Source organism: Grampus griseus, assembly GCF_964374135.1.
Source record: "Grampus griseus genome assembly, chromosome: 2".
NCBI lineage: Eukaryota > Metazoa > Chordata > Mammalia > Artiodactyla > Delphinidae > Grampus > Grampus griseus.
The window spans coordinates 173423517-173444449 of NC_139018.1; the positions used below are offsets into that span (position 1 = coordinate 173423517).

The window sequence follows — 20933 nt, forward strand, 5'->3', positions numbered from 1 at the left end:
AGCACTGTATTGGTAAGGAGGTAGAAACCCCTAGAGTGTTCTGCTTCTTTTTATATGCTTACAATATTGCTGTTCAGCTGCCAGAGAAAATGTCTGGTAATTTAGACCTGGTATTACACTGTAGGTCAAACTGAGTGAACACACAATATACCGCTATTCAGATACTTAAGGAAATGAGGAGCTGAAATGATACTAAAAGATATTGACTAAAAGTCAATAACCTACATTTAAAATGCAGTATCTGATCTGTGATATAATGAATAGTTTTACAGCAACCAGATTCGGTTGGGTTTTCAAAATTGTGGTGACTTTGTTGCTGGTAAGCCAGGTAGTGTTTTAAATTTATAGTTATAGTAATTTAACTCAGGTAGTAATGCTGCTTTATCACTCTCTCCTGGATAATTGCTTGTATCATAGTACATAGTAGTAGTAATTATCAGGTGGATTCTTTTCAGAAGCTAAGTAGTATGTAAAAAGCAGATGAAGAAAACATACCAGCCATCTAGAAGACTGTGAGTTGCATTCTAACACTTATTTTCTCAGACTCAGTTTCCACAAACATACCATACTATGGTCATAAATGAAAAGCAAATATAGTTAATTTGGAAGTTTTCCATTTCTAAGTAGAAAACATTATCCAATCTCAAAAATGAGTGAAATAATACAAACTGTTTGCCCTTAATGCAATTACAATATAGCTACTTTACATGGTCTCTTAGGCCTAAAATATTTTTTAAGTTTGAGCTGGGAGCTTTCGCAGAACTCAGTAGAGAATTCAAGAAAATGAAAGCAGAAAATAATGGTTTTGTGAGTACTAGGTGAAAACTTGAAATACCTGTCAATATTTAAATTGATCTTTCATTTAATAGATTTAACAGTACCTTTTGTTTTGGTTCTGTTAGGCAAGTTTAGCAAGTATAGATGCTGAGCTTCAGAAACTTAAGGAAATGACCAACCACCAGAAAAAGCGAGCAGCGGAGATGATGGCATCTTTACTGAAAGACCTGGCAGAAATAGGGATTGCTGTAGGAAACAACGACGTAAAGGTAACTGTAATTACCAAATATTAAGCATGATAATCTTTACACAATTCATACTTTCATTTTTCACAGAGTTCTTTTCATACCCATTATCTCCTCCTCACAACAGCCATTTGTAGTAGATGGTATTAACTTAATTTTAAATAGCCGAGGAACAAGGGGGAGAATAAGGGGTGCTTGGGGAGACATGCTCGGTAAGTAGCATTTATTTGGACCCCATGTTTGTTTTTTTCCTCTTTGTAAAGGTTTTGTGCTTAGAAGTTATGTTAATAGATTACCACACAGGAAGTATGTAATTGAAACAACAGTGAAAATTAGCTCAAGGAGTAAACTGTGAATGAATTTGATTGCTTTAAATATTTAAAAAGATGAAAGGTGAGCACTGCTAATTAATGCTCGCTCTCTTTATTTTGAAAAATTTCAAACATATAACAGTAAAGAGAATAATATGAACCTTAGAGTTAATCAGTAATCAAAATTTTGCCACACTTATTTTTTCTTTTCTAATAATCTTTTTCAGGGTGCTAATACTGGTTATATTAGCACTAGCTTGTGGTAAAAAAAAAATTTGTGACCTGGTAGATTTTAAAACTTAGACCAAAAAACCAAAGACTCTTAACTGCAAAAACATACACATAACGTGAAAGATTTGTATGTTGTAGTAGGTATTTGTTTAGACTTCCTTTTTTGATTAAAGTCTAGTTATAGTAACAAAGTAAAGTCTAGTTATAGTAACAAACCCAAACTTAAACTTGGGTTTATAGTGAGAACCAACTAAGCAGCCGTTTAACAAGAGCTGGAAATGAAATAAAAGTTTTCGCTGTGGAGCACACGTTCCTTCTGTTAGATGTTATTCAGAGCTACTGTTTGTTGATGGAGGCAGGCCTTCGTTCTCGTCATCATGTCATTTTTTTAATGCTGGCTCACCTCATCGAAACAGAGCAAAGTGTTGTTATTAAATGCTGGATGACATGGCTTGCTCTTTCTTCCCCATCAGTCTGAACATCCTGTCCTGTCCTGTTTATGGTGAAGCAATGTGAGATTGATCGAGCTCTGTGGGAATCTTCTGGGATGAAAAAGTAGATTTCCTTCATATTACTGAACACTAGAAAGGTGTTGTTCAAAATTTGCTTTGTAGATTTGTGACTTGTTTTTAGAAAAATCCTTCCATTTCATGTTCAAATAATCTTAATTTAAGTGAAAAAGTGGTAAAGATAGAGAAAATAAAGAGTAAGACTGGCTTATGTCTAGTGGCAGAGTGATAATAGTACAGATACCCTGACACCTAAACTGCTTCTTTCACTAAACCATTACAGTATTTTGAAAACAAGTCAGCCTTGCAAATAGGTTCTTTAAAAAAAAAAACAAAAAACAGGATCCTCGATATTTTTGTGTTTTGCATGTAGTTCTTGTCCTGTTAATAAACATCAGTAAGTGCTGCTTGAGCTCTACTTGTTTTGTGTTTTTTACATTATGGTTCACTAGATCATATGTTAAGACTATGTTGGCTTTGTAAGAAACTCCCAAACTCTCTTCCAAACTGGCTTATATAGCATTTTTTGTTCCATCCAGCAGTGAATAAAAGTTCTGTTAATTCACATCCTTACCAGTATTTGAGGTCATCAGTTTTTTTAGTTTGAGCCATTCGAACAGATATGTGATATTATCTCGTTGTGCGGGTTTTTTGTTTTAATTTATTTTTTATTTTTGGCTGCCTTGTGTCTTTGTTGCTGCACGTGGGCTTTTCACTAGTTGCGGCGAGCGGGGGCTACTCTTGGTTGCGGTTCCCGGGCTTCTCATTGGGTGGCTTCTCTTGCTGCAGAGCACGGGCTCTAGGCGCGTGGGCTTCAGTAGTTGTGGCACTCAGGCTCAGTAGTTGTGGCTCGCAGGCTCTAGAGTGTAGGCTCAGTAGTTGTGGTGCATGGGCTTAGTTCCTCCACGGCATGTGGGATCTTCCCCGACCAGGGCTCGAACCTGTGTCCCCTGCACTGGCAGGCGGATTCTTAACCACTGCACCACCAGGGAAGTCCTCATTGTTGTTTTAATTTGCATTTGGTTGTTGGTTTTCTTACCTTCAGTTTTAAGAGTTCTCCTTGTATGTTTTGGATAATAGTCCTTCATCAGGTATGTGTTTTGCAAATATTTCTTCCAGTCTGGCTTATCTTTTCATTTTTTTAAGTGTCTTTTGTAGAGCAGAAGTTTTTAATTTTAACAAAGTCCAACTTACCAGTTTTTTTCTTTCATGGATTGTGGTTTTGGTGTTATGTCTAAAAACTCATCTCCAAGCCCATGGTCACCTAGATTTTCTCCTGTGTTATCTTCCAGAAGTTTTTTAGTTTTGTATTTACATTTAGGTTTATGATCCATTTGGAGTTAATTTTTCTGAAATTAAATTTTTCTGTATTTACATGTGGATGACTAGTTTTTCCAGCACAGTTTATTGAATTGAATTCCCTTTGTCAGAGATTAATTGACTGTATTTGTGTATGTCTATTCCTAGGCTTTCCATTCATTTCTAATGACCTATTTTTCTGTTCTTTTTTCAATACCACATCATCTTGATTACTAGCTTTATAGTAAGTCTTGAAGTTGGGTGGCATCAGTCCTCCAGCTCTGTTGTTCTTTAATATTATGTTGGCTATTCAGGGTCTTACCATTTAAACTTTAGAATCACTTTGTCAATATCTACAAAATAACTTGGAGGGGCTTTGATTAAGATTATATTATATCTATAGGTCAAGTTGGGAAAGACTGACATCTCATTATTGAGTCTTCTATCCATGAATATGGACCGTCTCCCATTTATGTAGTCCTTCTTTGATTTCTTTTGTCATCTGGATCTTACACATACTATGTTACATTTAAACAACCGTGTCATCTGCAGACAAAGACAGGTTTATTTCTTCCTTCTCAAGCTCCTTATTTTTTTCCTCTCTTTTTTTTAATTGAAGTATAGTTGATTTACAATGCTGTGTTAATTTCTGCTGTACACCAAAGTGATTCACTTATATACACACACACACACACATTCTTTTTCATATTCTTTTCCATTATGGTTTATGACAGGATATTGAATATACATCCCTGTGCTACAGTAGGATCTTGTTTTTCCGTTCTACATATAATGGTTTGCATCTGCTAATCCCAAACTCCCACTCCTCTCCCCTCCTGCGCCTTGGCAACCACAAGGGGATGCCTAAGAGTGGGATTGCTGGATCATATGGCAACTCTGTTTTTAATTTTTTGAGAAACTGCCATACTGTTTTCCATAGTGGCTGCAGCCATTTCCATTCCCACCAGCAGTGTAGGAGGGTTCCTTTTCTCCACACCCTCTCCAGCATCTGTTATTTGTAGACTTTAATGATGGCCATTCTGACCGGTGCGAGGTGGTACCTCATTGTAGTTTGGATTTGCATTTCTCTGATAATTCATGATGTTGAGCATCTTTTCATGTGTTTTTTGGCCATCTGTATGTCTTCTTTGGAGAAATGTCTGTTTAGGTCTTCTGCCCATTTTTTGATTGGGTTGTTTGTTTTTTTGATATTGAGTTGTGTGAGCTGTTTTGTATATCTGGGAAATTAAGCCCTTGTCAGTCACATCACTTGGAAATATTTTCTCCCAGTCCGTAGGTTGTCTTTTCATTTTGTTTATGGTTTCCTTTGCTGTGCAAAAGCTTTTAAGTTTGATTAGGTCTCATTTGTTTATTTTTGCTTTTATTTCTATTGCCTTGGGAGATTGACCTAAGAAAACATTGGTACGATTTATGTCAGAGAATGTTTTGCCTATGTTCTCTTCTAGGAGGTTTATAGTGTCATGTCTTATGTTTAAGTCTTTAAGCCATTTTGAGTTTATTTTTGTGTATGATGTGAGGGAGTATTCTAACTTCATTGATTTACATGTGGCTGTCTAACTTTCCCAGCACCACTTGCTGAAGAGACTGTCTTTTTCCCATTGTATATTCTTGCCTCATGTGTCAAAGCTGTGTGATTGACCATAGTTGTGTGGGTTTATTTCTGGGCTCTCTGTTCTTTTCCATTGCTCCATATGTCTGTTTCTGTGCCAGTATCATGCTGTTTTGATTACTGTACTTTGTATTGTCTGAAGTCTGGGAAGGTTATGCCTCCTGCCTTTTTCTTTTTCCTCAGGATTGCTTTGGCAGTTAAGTCTTTTACCTGCTTGGTCAGGTTTATTCCTAAGTATTTTAATTTTTTGGTGCAATTTTAAAAGATACTGGTTTTTTTACATTCCCTTTCTGGTGTTTTATTGTTAGTCTAAAGAAATGCAACCAATTTCTATATGTTTATCTTGTATCCAACTACCTTGCTGAATTCCATTTATCAATTCTAGTAGTTTTTGTGTGGAGTCTTGAGGGTTTTCTGTATATAGTGTATATCATGTCATCTACATATAATGACAGTTTTACCTCTTCCCTTCCAGTCTGGATACCTTTTACTTCTTTTTCTTGTCTGATTGCTCTGGCTAGAACTTCCAATACTGTGTTGAATAGAATTGGTGAGAGTGTCTTGTCTTGCTCCAGATTTTAGCAGGAAGGTCAAAAAGCTCTTATTTTTTTGCCGTGCTGTGCAGCTTGCAGGATCTTAGTTCCCTGAACAGGGCTTGAACCCATGCCCCAGCAGTGAAAGTGCTGAGTCTTAACCACTGGACCACCAGGGAATTCCCCTGAACTCCTTATTTTTGACACTGAGTATTATACTGGAATTTTGTAATGAAAGTTACTAAGGAATGTACACTGACCACAGTTCCTCCTTGGAGAACTTAAAAGTCATCATTTCCCTGCCACCTAAACATCATTATTTGTTAAGTTTTGAACTGGACATATACATGATTAACAGTGAATTTACTGTAGCGGGCCTTTGAGGAGGAAATCCAAAAATTGAAAGAGGCAGGGTTCATTAGTGTTGTTTGTTTGTTTTTACGCTTACATCCATCTTCCTTGTAGGCATGTATTAACTTTAAGTTTTAGAAAGTAAGGAAGGCAAAAATCAAGCTCTGCTTTACTCACCCTTTATTAAAAACAATATTTAATAAAAAATTCCAGACTTCCTACAAATGTTGAGTAGTATTAAAATATTTAATTTTGTTTTAAGATTTTAGAGTCTAATTGGGTAAACACTAACTAGACATTTCTGTCTTTCATTTCTGTTTCCCTTTTTCTCACAGCAGCCTGAGGGAACTGGCATGATAGATGAAGAGTTCACTGTCGCAAGGCTCTACATTAGCAAAATGAAGTCAGAAGTGAAAACCATGGTGAAGCGCTGCAGACAGCTAGAAAGCACACAGACTGAGAGCAGCAGAAAAGTGGAAGAAAATGAGAAGGAGTTGGCGGCGTGCCAGCTTCGCATCTCCCAGGTACGCGCCGCAGAGCAGGGTCCTCATTCCTGAACAGCCGCGTGTAAAGTTTATCTATTGTAAACATGTTACTAAAAATGACCTTCCGTAGGTTATTTTGAGTAACAACATTAAGAGGTTAATTCAATTAGTTTTTCTTACTCTAGCTGCAGTAAAATAACATGCATGATTTAAGTGGGTCATATTTGGTAACGTGTATGTTATGTATGGGAATTTACTAGAGAGCTGTGACTGATGTGACTATTGAAGAATCTAGAAGGATTCTAGGGTGAATAAAAATGCGGGGCTGATTTTGTGGCTTTGGCAACTAAGTGGGTGAGACCATTCACCAAGGTAGGAATTGTAGCAGGAGGGATGAGGGTAATAATGTTAGTTGGAGATAACAGTAAGAATATTATCTCATATGTCAGCCTTTAGTGCCTTATTTTATAAGTGTTAAAAACTTGTACACATGACCATTTCATTGATTAAATTCTTTATCATTGTAAATCTTGCCCCTGAACATTTTAGGTTTAAATATCTTATTCTGTAAATGTATTATATGTTTAGACAATGTCGATAAAACTTGCTTACTTTCAAATATTCTGGACAACAAAGTATGTGTCAGAGATTTTATTCCACCTCATAGCAGTATATTTTTCCCAAAAGCATGAAGCCAAAATCAGATCATTGACTGAATACCTTCAAAATGTGGAGCAAAAGAAAAGACAGCTGGAGGAGTCTGTGGATTCCCTCAGTGAAGAACTAGTCCAGCTTCGAGCACAAGGTACTCACTTCCGGTTATTTATGAGTCATATCTCTGTTGTAAGTTATTACCTACTTTAGTATAATTGTAGTCAACATTCACACTGATAGAGATTAGTAGGAATACAGGTAACTTGGAATAGTAAACAAATAACACATTTTAATGTGGCTTTGAAACATATTTTTGAAATCGTGTTTGAATATTCAAGTGGCCAGTCTAGGAATTTCCCACAAAGTTATAAAGTGGTGTGTGTGTGTGTGTGTGTGTGTGTGTGTGTGTGTGTGTGTGTGTGTGTGTGTGTGTGTGTGTGTGTGTGTGTGTGTGTGTGTGTGTCAGGCAAAGAAAGTAAAGGAAGGCAAAGAAAGTAAAAGGAAACACAAAGAATATAAAGTTACAAGTCAGTATGTCTTGAGCATAGAGAGCAAGATTTACCGTTTGGCATTTGGATAATTTAAAGTCGAGTACTGTTAAGGAACATAGCCTCATAAAACCCATTTGCCCCTTGGTTTATATCAAGAACTCTAAGGCCCATTTCCTCTCTTCTGTTTTCTCTCCCCACCCAAACAGAGAAGGTGCATGAAATGGAAAAGGAGCATTTGAATAAAGTTCAGACTGCAAATGAAGTCAAGGCAAGTTCGACGTAGCATTGGATCCTCACAGTTTTCATTCATCCTTGTTAATCTTGAGTAATCTGACGTAATATCTTTCCCCCAATGATTTTAGCAAGCCGTTGAACAGCAGATCCAAAGCCACAGAGAAACACATCAAAAACAGATCAGTAGTTTGAGAGATGAAGTCGAGGCAAAAGAAAAACTTATCACTGATCTTCAAGAGTAAGTATGCTTTCCTCTGAGATAGCAGAAACTACTGGTGGACAGTATATCCTTATTAGAAACCTGCATTTTTCTTTGAAACAATTTTTGACTTGAAAATGAAGAATCTTTTCATTTATGAGTGGAACTTCTAAGTTCCATAGGAAATTTTGGAAAAATGTCTTAGGTCTTTTGATGTAAATATTCAGTAAAAAGTAAAGAATTCCCAACTTCAGCCATTATTACAAATAGATACTACTGTCTCCTCCGAATCATTTCCTTAACTTTTAAAAAATATTCTTAACTGAGAAAAACTTTATTGGAAATTGTGGATTTTAGAAGTGTGTGTTTTAATAGGAGTTATCGTCTCCATTTTTCTGGGACACATTTTCCTACTTCCAGAACCATATGCGTATAGCACAGAATTTATAGAAATTTGAGATCTGTGACCAAATCATGATTTGAGTAGGAACCAGAGGAGAGTAACAAAAAACGATGGCAAAGTTTGGGACATGGGGCTTATTGTTAATGGATTTAGGGATAAGAATTCAGGGAGATGAAAGATACAAAATCAAGTTATGGTTTCAAACCAAAGTATAAAAAGTACTGTGGGCTGAACGTAGCCCAGTCCTCTTTGCTGCTGGGGGTCACATCCTAACAGAGGAGGCCTGCCATGTTTGAATGGTGAGACTGTGGAATTGGAGAGTTGGAAAGCTTTAATGGGAACATCTAGAAGATGGGGATGTTGATGCTGCGAGGTTTTTACTTTGTCAGCCAGAACCAGAAGATGGCATTAGAGCAAGGGCGCCTGAGAGCGGAGCACGAGAAGCTGAAAGCTACGGAGCAGGACAAAAGCAGAAAGCTACGTGAACTTACGTGAGTAGAGCCTTGGTTCAAGTATAAAAGTGAAAGCTAGATGCGAGAGTTACTGGCAGTACTCTCAGAAATATCCAGTGGATAAAGTTTTCACTTCGTGTAGGCTAAAGGGTGTTTTCCTTAAACCCTCTGAGTTGGTTTGATTTATACCTAAAAACTTGCAATACTTTCTTGTACTTTAGTGAAAGCCAGGTCTTAATATTTCACTGGTAATCACCTAAAACATGACATTTGGTAATTTAGAAGATTTCAGGATCTGCCACAAAAACGGAATTTTTGTCAGATTTGATCTTGCATAAATAAAAGACCATTATTGTTTTAGCCTTGCCTTTTGAACAGAGGTTTTTGCCATTTATTATTTTTTTTATTTACTGACTAAAAGTATAGTCAACACACAGTTTTCTATAATCTGAGCAGGTAGAAAACTCAAGATTATAACTTTCACATACCTTGAATTTATCAGAGACAATTTATAAAGGAACAGTTGGTTAGGATGGGCACACCCACAGGACCAGCTCAGAGTTGATTTTTTAACAATTCTGCTGAATCTCAGCCATAATTTTGTTTAGAGTAACGTTAACTTAAAATGCATAAAATGTTTTAGTCTGCAATAATTTATAATCTCTGTAATTTTCAGTTAATCAGAATTATTTTGGATAAAGATCAGTATGCTATATGATAATGCATATTCTTAAAATATAAAAAGAACCTCTCCTTATTACTTGAATTCTGCCATGTTTTCTTTCATCGCTTCCATTGCTATATTAGGACAGTTTTTTTCTAATAAACCATAGATTTAGAAAATTACAAGGCATATAGAAATTTCTTTGAAAGATACAACATTGGTAAGCTGTTTTTTAAAACTATGATGATCTTTTTTTTTTCTATGATAATCTTTTACTTATTTGTAAGCATTGATCCTGTCAGATAAAAACATTTGATTCAATATTTCTGCTAAATATAGAATTTACGGACTCAAAGTTGAAAATGTATTTGTATATTCTTCCACTGTTTAGGGTTATGCAAGATAGACGAGAACAAGCGAGACAAGACCTGAAGGGTTTGGAGGAGACGGTGGTAAGTAAAACTTGGATATAAATAGGATTGGGGAATATTTAATGGGTTCTTCCCCTAGTTACTCAGTTTGAAGACCTACTTCTAAAAATACTGCTTTCTTAATTCAAGGCGAAGGAACTTCAGACTTTACACAACCTGCGGAAGCTCTTTGTTCAGGACCTGGCCACCAGGGTTAAAAAGGTAATAAAATAATACTGGGTCGGTGTTACTGTGTTTACTGTGTCTAATTGCATTCTGAGTGGAGTAGCCTCACACTGTCATAAGAGTGGGGAGGTAAGCGTTACCCTTACTTGGTCTCATAGCACTTGCCCGTCTTCTCTAGAGCGCCGAGGTTGATTCGGACGACACCGGAGGCAGTGCTGCTCAGAAGCAAAAAATCTCCTTTCTCGAGAATAATCTTGAACAACTCACCAAAGTCCACAAACAGGTAACAAGGAGAATGTTTTGTGTTCGCTGCAATAAAATCTGAGGAGTGGCATGTATCTGAGTCTTCAGAGTCCTAAGGATTTTCATACCCTGAGCCATTCCATTATTTTATCACGCAAATGTAGAAACAAACAACTAGCAGTTTTTATGGGAGTTAATATTCCTAACAGCCTTTAGCAAGAGGTCAATGAAAACGTGTTGTTTTCTTTGTAGGGTTTCAGGTCTGTTAGTTTTCTTAATTTATTCATGGTCATTTTTAAATCTCTGGAAGACAAGTCTTTGAGTTAAAATACCCCCCCCTTTTTTTTTGATCTTTATACATTTAATGCCCCAGAGTCTGAAATACTACAATAATGAGGGAGTTCATATTTTTTTTTTAAGTAATGCTTACTGTGGGGTTTTTTGCTTATTTTTTATTAAGGCTTGATACGTGATTCAGTTACTTACTTCTTAAGTTTCTTGGCATACTTTATTGTATGTCTTTGTTACTAGAAACCTGATGTTTGCAGTAGAGTGAGGTTAAGGGAATTTTAGCCTTTCTTGCTTGCAGTGCTTATTAAGGGACTTGCCAAGTTTATGTGTAATTGTGGATCTTGCTGTATCTAAAAAGGTATTTGTTTCCACCAGATTAGTATCTTAATGAAGAGACCTAACACAGTGTTGTAGCATATTGTCATAGGGAAAAAGAACAGTCTCCCCAATCCCCCAGTATTGAATGAAGTTATATTTTGGGGAGAAACGTATGTGAGGATGATATTTATGGGTATATGTATTCTTTGTTGCTGTCTAAATTATTTAAATTAGCTAAGTGAGAAAAACCTTAGTATAAAATGTAGTTTTTCTTTCAAGAGAAATTATGAAATGTTTCTGTTTTTTCAAATCATTGTTAAAGTCAGAATCCTTATTTTTCCTATATACCTTTAGCTGGTACGTGATAACGCAGATCTTCGCTGTGAGCTTCCTAAGCTGGAAAAGCGACTCAGAGCTACAGCTGAGAGAGTGAAAGCTTTGGAGTCGGCACTGAAAGAGGCCAAAGAAAATGCATCTCGCGATCGCAAACGCTATCAGCAGGAAGTAGATCGTATAAAGGAAGCAGTCAGGTCAAAGAATATGGCCAGAAGAGGGCATTCTGCACAAATTGGTTAGTAGGACACAATAAAACCTTTAAACCAAAAAAAAAACAAAAAAACCTTTAAACCTTGCTTTGGTTTGAATATTTTTATTTACTTGAGAATGTAATCTGATTGATTTGTTATGTGATGTCACAGTGGTTTTTGTCTGTATTTTCTAATTTACCAGAGTGGCATTGTTGGGAATGCAGAGCATTGAGGAATAGCCACCTTAATTAACAGGACAAGGAGATAAATCAGAACTAGACAAGCAAGACTGGTCAGGTGTAGGAGCAGCTGTGTAGAGCGATGTTATGAAAGCAAGAAGAGACTTGCAAGAAAATGTCTTGCACGGTATTTCATGCTTTAATTGCTAGGCATTGATGCAGGAATAAGGTTTTTAAGAGGCTAAGGATTGTATAGGTCCTGGAGAAAAGGATGTAACTGAAAAAGAAAAAGAGAGATAGAGGGATTCACTGAGAAACAAGAAGGCAAAGAAAAACAAGACATTTGGGAATTTGTTGTAAATAAGAAAAGACACTTAACGAGTCATTGGGGTTGTGTGTTATTTGTTCTGAAGTCAGTGTTTGTTTTTCATCCCAGCTAAACCTATTCGTCCTGGGCAACATCCGGCAGCTTCTCCGGCTCATCCCAGTGCAGTTCGTGGGGGAGGCGCACCTGTGCAGAACGGCCCGCCGGCGGCCGTGCGAGGCGGAGGAGGTGAGCAGGCGTGGCCTCACGCGGCGCCCTCGGGTCTGTGCTCTCTGGCTGGCTTCCGAGTCGCAGCTGTCCGTGGGGATGTTCAGCCGTTGGTGGCTAAGCAGTGTTTTGGATTCTCACAGTAGTGTTACGATTTCTTCATAATGTATGGGATTGTAAAAGTAACTTAGCAAGATTTCGTCTAGTTTTTTCATAGTTCAGATCATACTATATGTATATTCAAATTTGTGCTCTTACTGTTTTTAACGTAATATTGGGTCATTTTTCAAAGCTCTGGCTATTGTCTGATGAATATACCATGGTTTATAACTTTTACTGGACATTTAATTATGTCAGTTTTTCCATACTTGAAATTTTCCAACGTTGCAATTTCCATGTATGAAATCTGAAGTATGAAGCATCGTCTTGTGCCTCCTCACTTTCAGGTTGTTTCCAGAAGGTTCCCGTAAGTGGAGTTATGGGAAAGTGAACGCTTTTAAGACTCCTGACACATACTGACACACTGCTCTTCAGAAAGACTGCACCAAATTGTATTTAGCCAAGGACACTGCATTTTGTTGCATCTTTGCCAGTACTGAGTATTAATAGTTTTTAAGTTTCTAATTTAATAGGCTAAAATAAGCGTCTCATTGATTTATTAATGAATTTGGATTTTTTCGTATATTTATTGGCCCACTTATATACGTATGTTTTTTATGAATTATTTCTGTGTCCTTTCCCACTTACCTGTTGTGAGTGGTTTTTCTAACTGATTTATGAGTTCTTGTTGTTTCTTTCTAAATACAAGTAATATCTGTTCCCTGTAGGGGGATGAGGAATTTTCACAAAGATAATTATCAAGAAGATAAATGTCATCCAGAGGCACCACCCGATATATTGTATATATCCGTCTGGAGCTTTCTTTACATATTATAACTTCTAAATTAGAAAGTTTGAAGTGTCTAGTAAACATTCTAATATAACATAGTACCAACATACTACGCTATTCTATATATGTTACTTTGTAGCCAGCTTTTTTTAACTTGGCAGTATATTCTGAACATATTCTTATACAGCATGAATATGTATAATATAATATTATACAGCATGACTGATTATAGCTGCCTAATATTTTATCATATGACAGGAACTCAGATTAAATTCTTCAGCAAATCCCAAGTGTGTAGGTGGTTTGGAAACTAAAAGCAGTAGATAACTCTGAGATAGGGACTGGCTTTGTTTCTAACAGTACTAAAGTCAGTTTATTTTAATCCTGCTTTTTACTTTGTCATTTTTGCATAACATTGGCTCTCAGTTTGAGTGGAAAATTATGCAGTATTCTGGAGGAATCATATTTCCATAAATTTAATATAGTTTTTTGTCCACACGGTAGAGGATTGATACAGTGAAAAGAGTACAGATATTGGAGTCCCATCTAAGTTTGCGTCCTGATTTTTCTACTTTTATGAGCTTGAGCAAGTTACTTTTTAACAGTTAATTTGTCTCGTTTTGACTCCTTTTAAAATTCTTTAAAAATTCTTAAGTGTAAAAGTAAATTACGGATTTATGACCTATTTAATGTATCTCTGAAATAAAACATTTTTCTACATACCACAATAACATTATCACACGTGACAAAACATTTCTAGTATTATACCAATCCATATTCAGATTTTTCTAATTATTTATTTGTGGTTAAGTCTTCTACAGCTGGTTTGTCTACACCAGGGAGTAACCCAGGACTGATGTTTACATGCGGTTATTCCCCTTAAGTCTCTTGTAATCTAGAGTAACACCCCCCCTTTTCTAATGACACTGACTTACTGAATAGACTAGGCCAGTGTCCTTGAGCATATGCCTCCTCGGATGTGTTCGGTTGTTTCTGTGTGTAGTTGCCTTGTTCCTCTATTCCCTGTTTATTAGAAGCATTTATTGGATTCTTTCAAACATGTTTACAGACTACACCGTGGGTGATACGTGTTTAATATTGTGTCACATCAGCAGACATTACAGGAGTTTTCCTGCCAATTAAGAGATGGCCTCTGTTTTTCCCCCTTTGGATTAATAACTTGTTGAGCCCCTTTACTAATAAAATGAAAGCCATTCTTGAGAATTACGCAAGTTAAGATGTCATTACCTAGTACAGCACGGGTGCTGAGTAGATGTGAGCTGCCTTTTCTGGAAGTGGAGCTGGGCAGTTTTCAAAAGATAATTATAAATACAGGTAAAAGTTTATCCGTTTTGGATATTGTCCTCACATTAAAATTCACATGTGAACTTGGAACTCCTGTCTCATTTGCAGAGAGGATAGTCCATGGCCTTTGTTATTTTAGCTTGAAAGTAGAATGCTGATCGCAGTGTCATGACAGCACTTAAGCACATGAGGGAGATGGCTAACCTGGCTAACCCAGGTTTTCAAGACTTGAAGTAACTATAAAAGTATAACCACTTACAGGTTTGTTTCATTGCTGGTCCAAAGGATAATGGTTATTATTTTTTAAAGTCTTGCATCGATCATTCTTAACCCATGATTGAGGAGTATATGATCTACATAAGTGATAAATTGTTGAAAAAATTAGATACTTTGTAGAGATTTTTAAATTATTTTTTAATTATTAAGAAAAACATTTCAAAACACTGGGTTTATTTTGGGAAAAGATGGCAATGTATGAATGATACTGATACTTTCAGTACCCAGTTTTACATGGCTGGTTCTTCTAACTGTGTAATGCTTTGGACAGGTGGAGGTTTTCTAATAAACACGGAGGCAAATAGGCAGCTGAACACGGGATGCCTCTAGGTGACACCTGCTGCTGGGGTTGTTTATTTTATTTTATTGGCCACACCCGCTCGGCTTGCAGCTGCTTAGTTCCCAGACCAGGGATTGAACCCGGGGCACAGCAGTGAAAGCACCAAGTCCTAACCACTGGACTGCCAGGGAAGTCCCTGGGATTGTTTATTTCACTGTCACTTTCCCCACCACATGGACCTCTTGCTTATCCCTACCCGACCCCGTTTTGTTTCTTACAGCTACCATGTGTGTAACATTGCTAGTTAGTTAGTGGTCCTTGGCTTCATGTCACTGCCACTGCCTACTGGCTGCCATTTTATTAATCATCTTTTTCTTTTTTAAAAAAATCTAACTTACACATCCGCTCACTCATAGCTCTTGCGGGGAGTAAAAACATGCAGGGTGACCTCCTTTCAATATTGTACTGTCCCTAAATGGCTCTGCTTAGGAGGCATATAAAAGGAAAAATTCAGTCATTTAATGTTGCCATCTTTTCAGTTTTGGGGAAAATGGTCAAAGCTGTTGGCTAAATGTTTTTAAACTCATTAGTATATCTTATTTAATTCTTTTCATGATTATCTCAAACACAAGTTTTGTATAAATAAAAATATTTTTCTCTGTGCTTTCTTCCATCTTCAGGTGTTAAAAGTAATTGAAGTATGAAGAGGACATTATATCAATGACTATAGCCTGTATCCCTTGGGAACTTTAGAATTATAACCTTTTTTTAGTGTATAAATTGTACCTGGCCTGTACAGCTGTTTCCTGCCCTCTCTTCTCGTAAACTCTGCTGCTTCCCAACACAACTAGAGTGCAATTTTGGTGTCTTAGAAGGGAAAAACGACAGTTTACAACTGTGGCCCTATTTATTACACAGTTTGTCTTTCATGTCTTAAATTTAGTCTTCACTGTGCCAACCTAACTGTGTCATACAGGACTGTGCTTTTTGTACTTGTTTTTTTGTGTTTATTTTTTAATCTCAGTTTAAGTTACCTAGCTGCTACTGCTTGTTGTTTTTCTTTTCTTATTAAAACAATATTTTAGGGGAAATGGAACCTTTAGATTAAATGTCTTAAATTTTACCACTTATAACACTACATGCCCACAAATTAAATCAGGTCAGTACTGTACCTTAAAATCCCTTGAAATGACTTCGGAGTTAAAAATTATCTGTATCATCTCTGAAGTTTGCTTCTGAAAACTACTCTTTGAGCACTGAAACCTTTAAAACTGCCCAACTAGACATTTGAGACTGAGCAAGGCTACTTACTTATCTCATGAAACGACTGTTCTTGAATTATCCTGAATAGAAATACTTTACAATATCAAAAGCAAATCTTCTGCTTTTGTTTAAGAAGGAGAGTTTGGAAAAGGAATTTATTTCTGTTCTTCCCAGTGCTTTAATCCACATAGATTGATGGAATGGAAACACCCTGCTTTGTTTTGGTGAGCCCACTAATTAATAGAAGAATTGGATGGATAATGATTTGTCATCTTACTATAGTGAAGTGAACTAAGATATTATAGGATTAAACATAATTTTATATTGTTAGTACCGTATTGTTTGATCTAAATTTATAGCCTATGGAAATTGAGAAAAAATGTGGAAGGACAAGACAAATATATGGTAAATTTATAAATATATAGGTTAAATTTTGGTCTGAAATCCCTGAGGTTTTTTTACCTGGTACACTAAGTCATAACACTATAATTTATTTCTTGTTTAGTCTAGAAGTAGTAAATTATTTGCAAGTCACTAACAATCCTCAAATAAATTATTTTGTTGGCAGTAGCTGGTAATTTTGTTGCTAAGTGTACCTGTTCTTCTTCCTCAGATGATTAAACTAAGTCAGCAGTTTGTTTTAGAAGCTATAAAAGTTAACAGGGGAAGAGATTTCAATATGTGCTTCATCAGTTGGGGGTGGGTAACTGCAACTGTGTTAGCAGAAATTTGCAGAGAATGGGGATTTAAGGTTACTCAGAAGAGAAAGTTGGAAAGTTCTGTTAGGATCTGGGTGGCAGAATTAACTTTTCGAAAAAGTTTTATATACAGATATTTGTATTAAATTTGGAGCCGTAGTCAGAAGACTCAGATCATAATTGGCGTATTTTTCTATTTCCTTAACTGTTGCAATTTCCACTTTTATAATAGTTTTGATTTAAAAGATAAATTTATTTTTTTAACAGTCAAAAATCCTTGCTGTTACGATCTGCAACCTTACAAATGATTGTATTGTTTTTAGGAATGATCAAAAGAAACACTCCAAAAATTGAGATGAAACCTTGTAGAGCAGCAAGATTGAAGCAGGGCAGTTCACTGAAAAAAAGTGCTGCCACCTATTTGTGATGATAGTTTTCTAAATGGAGAAATGTTTGGCTGCATTCACGTAGACATTTGTATTTTGTTTTCAAACGAAAGCTTGCTTTTTGGGCAATATTCTTAGATGAAGCAGAATTTTTTTTCTCTCTTTTGTCTGAATATGGTAGTTTCATTCTTATAAGATACATCATGGTATTGGTACTATGTAACAAACGATGAATTGTAACTAGCATGTGGTTCAGAGTATACAGTGCTAGGGTTTTTAAAATATCTTAATGGTTCTTTTCTATTTATAATTTCAAACTTTCACAACATGTACAGAGAATTTCCTAAATTTGTTTTCACTGAACTGCTTTTGCTATGGTAGGTCATTAAACACAGCATTTACTCTTACAAATGAAAATTTCTGATCATTTGGAACATTGACACTTATTTCAATTTGCAGTGTCTTTTATTTTTGACTGACTATATTAATGTTCTTCTGAGTGGTATTGATAAATGGTTCAGAAGAGAAACTCAGTGAAATAAAAATATTTATTCATGGTGATCAATTAAATTATTTGCCTAATTTAAGAAAACTACTGTGCATAACTCTCAATTTGACAGGAGGTGATAGAAAAGAGTCTGAGTCCACCTGTGGAATGTGTTGGTTTCTTTTCAGTGCTTGAAGATACATTCAAAGATAATTGGTTTGGGAAGGCGCCATGTAATTATAGCTAACCTGCATGCTGTAAATGTCTTCTGTGTTCAAATAAAGAGGAAAACATTTTTTGGAATGTCATGACTTTCTTAAACTCAATTCAGTGACGTATTAGGTTGATTTTACGTGACCAAGTGGCCTTCTTTCTTGACAGAACAGTGACTAATATGTCATTATATTCATGTGTACTTTGTCTCCTAATGTATTGCATACGCTTTGGACATCAAGTATTAAATATGTAGGCTGAAGAATTAAGAGCTAGAGATGAACCATCAGCCTCCCTTATGTTATTTTACATCAGTGTAGCCTGATACGTGATGAGGACACTTCACCGTGTTATTCTTCCCCCAAAGCTATTAACCCCAGTCTGATCGTGAGAAAAACATCAAACTAACCAAATGGAGGGACATTCTACCAAATGCCTGACCAGTACTCTTCCGAAGTGTAAAGGTCGTGAAAAACCAGGAAGACAAGTCTGAGGAGACTTGGCAGCCGGACGCAGTGACGCAGGGCGGTGTCCTGGGTTGGACCCTGGAACAGTAGAAGGACATCGGGGAAAACTGGTGAAATCTGTTAGCAGTAGTGTGCCGGTTAATTTCCTAGTTCTGACAAAGGTGCAGTGGTGATGTGAGATGGTACATTAGGAGGGAGAGTATGAGGGTGACTCCCTGTATTACCTTTGCTACTTTTCTGTAAGTTAAAATCATTCTGAAATAAAAGGTTTATTTACTAATTTATAAGGCAGCAAGCCACAAAGAACAACAGAGGAGACCACAAGCAGGAAAGCAAAACTCAGCAGACACCTGACTCAACCAGCAGTGGGGAACGCCAGGGAGCAGCTCGGTATCCCCCCCAGAGCACCCCTAAATGGTCATGAATGTGACCTCCGTACCTCTGGAAGTAGGAGTGGAAGGAGGCTGAAATAGGACTAGTCGAAAGTCTATCTAGACCTTTCCGTTTGACCCGCAGATCCCTTCTTCAACGCTGCACAGCTTGCCAGCTGCCCCTCTCACATCCCAGGGTGAGCCTGTGTATTCTCTCGGAAGGGTAAAGCAGAGGGTCTCCAGATGCAAGTGCTGGTGGCAGCTGAGGGTGGGGTGACGTGCTGGAAACGAGGAGTGCGCCCGTTAGCAGTGTCTCCCCTCATTGCCACAGCTCCCCTTTGGCGCTGCTAGGGGTTGAATTGTGTACCCTCAAACTTCCTGTGTTAAAGTCTCAGTCCTCAAGAATGTGACCTTCCTTGGAGGTAGGGCCTTTTCGGGCGTAATCAAGTTAAAGGTCCTCAGGGTGGCTCTTGCCAATGTGACTTGTGGCATAAAAGAGAAATTTGACAGGTGCATGGAGGGAGACACAGGGAGAAGATGGCCATCTACGAGCCATGGAGAGACGAACAGTCCTCCCTTCATAGCCCTCTGACGGAGCCAACCCTGCCAACACCCTGGTTTGGGGCTTGTAGCCTCCAGAACTGTGAGACCATCCATTTCTACTGCCTCGCCTAGTCTGTGGTGCTTGCGTTCATCAGCCCGAGCAGACCAGTGTGATTGCCGACACTGGCAGCGAGCTGGGCCCTCTAAGCATTCCTCCTTTCTTTCCTTCGGTTTGCGTCTTGTTAATACCATCCAGTTGTCAGTGGTGTGAAGGGGGCCGGTGAGGGGCACCAGGCGTACACGGTCCCTTAGTGAGCAAAGAGCCCGGGCCACATGGCCACCTCTCCAGCAGCAGGTGGCCTCCCTCTGGGAGCCTGCCCTTCAGCCTCAGAGAGGAGCTTCCTGCCCACCTGATCTATGGTGGTGGGCGGGGGAAGGGCAGCCTTGGCCCACTAGGATCCAGTGAGGTGTTTCCTCCCCACCACCAGTCCCAGCCAGGGTCTCGACCTGGGCTGCCCGCATCCCAGAGGGATGCTTCCCGCTCACCTAGTGATTGGACCAGCTCTAGCCTGGGAAACCTAGCAAGCTTCATCATCCATTGGGCGGCAGCCATGCCTTTGCAATGAGATCCGAACCCCAGACATGGGGCAGGAGCCCCTTCCAAGTCTGTTCCTTCCCTGGGTACTCTCCCTTAGCCCTAGACTATTCTTGAAAGTTCTCTGTACGCATTTCTAGTTCATCCCCTCGGACCTGGCCTGATACAGAGGGTAATATGAACGTTTGCAATCAGAATACTTAGAAGCCCAACCTTCTTCCATTGCTTGGTCACCTGAATGCTGGCAACCAGGCTTATGCTTTCCAGCCAGGAGATGAGAGGACTTCGGTGAAAAGTTTGACAACTGATACAAGGAGTACCCCAAGAAGCACAGTTTCAGAAATGCCACAGTCAACAGTCCTACTCCTGTGAACCAATTGCTTCCAGTCAGCTTCATCGTGTCCCCAACTTACATAGGTGCAGACAGCCAAGGATCACGAAGCATGTGAAGAAAGCCTTTACGATGACAGGATCAAAACAAAATAATTAATAATAATATGGAGGAAAGTGGAACTATGAAAGGGGAAGAAAACATTTTTAAAAACATACTAAATTTGGGGCTTCTCTGGTGGCGCAGTGGTTGGGAGTCCGCCTGCCGATGCAGGGGACGCGGGTTCATGCCCGGTCTGGGAGGATCCCACATGCCGCGGAGCGGCTGGGCCCGTGAGCCGTGGCCACTGGGCCTGCGCGTCCGGAGCCTGTGCTCCGCAGCGGGAGAGGCCACAGGAGTGAGAGGCCCGCTTACCGCAAAAAAAACATACTAAATTTAATACCTTTCACTTCCACCTTGAAGAGCATGGGTATTAAAGTGCTAATATAATTACCTTCCCTAGTGTATCTTTTTTACTTTTTCTTATGTATAAAAAACAACTAAAAACATGCACGGTTTGTGAGGAAATGACAAATTTCAGAAAATTCAGAATCTGAATACACTCTATACATAGCTTCTAGATAAAGACACAAAATTACCAGATACTCAGAGGCCCCCTGGGCCCATTCTAGTGAC

General features: G+C 38.1%; 1 protein-coding gene across 1 annotated transcript in view; it reads left to right on the top strand.

Annotated features, from left to right (window-relative positions):
- Positions 1–18041, top strand: part of KIF5B (kinesin family member 5B) — a 44141-nt gene extending 26100 nt beyond the window's left edge. The window contains exons 15-26 of the mRNA XM_082648167.1: positions 903–1046; positions 6222–6410; positions 7059–7176; positions 7723–7788; positions 7883–7988; positions 8742–8843; positions 9860–9920; positions 10029–10100; positions 10243–10347; positions 11271–11487; positions 12059–12175; positions 15585–18041. Coding sequence (XP_082504293.1) covers positions 903–1046; positions 6222–6410; positions 7059–7176; positions 7723–7788; positions 7883–7988; positions 8742–8843; positions 9860–9920; positions 10029–10100; positions 10243–10347; positions 11271–11487; positions 12059–12175; positions 15585–15601 — 1314 coding nt within the window. The 3' untranslated portion in view covers positions 15602–18041. The remainder of the gene's footprint in view (positions 1–902; positions 1047–6221; positions 6411–7058; positions 7177–7722; positions 7789–7882; positions 7989–8741; positions 8844–9859; positions 9921–10028; positions 10101–10242; positions 10348–11270; positions 11488–12058; positions 12176–15584) is intronic.
- Positions 18042–20933: the final 2892 nt, after the last annotated feature.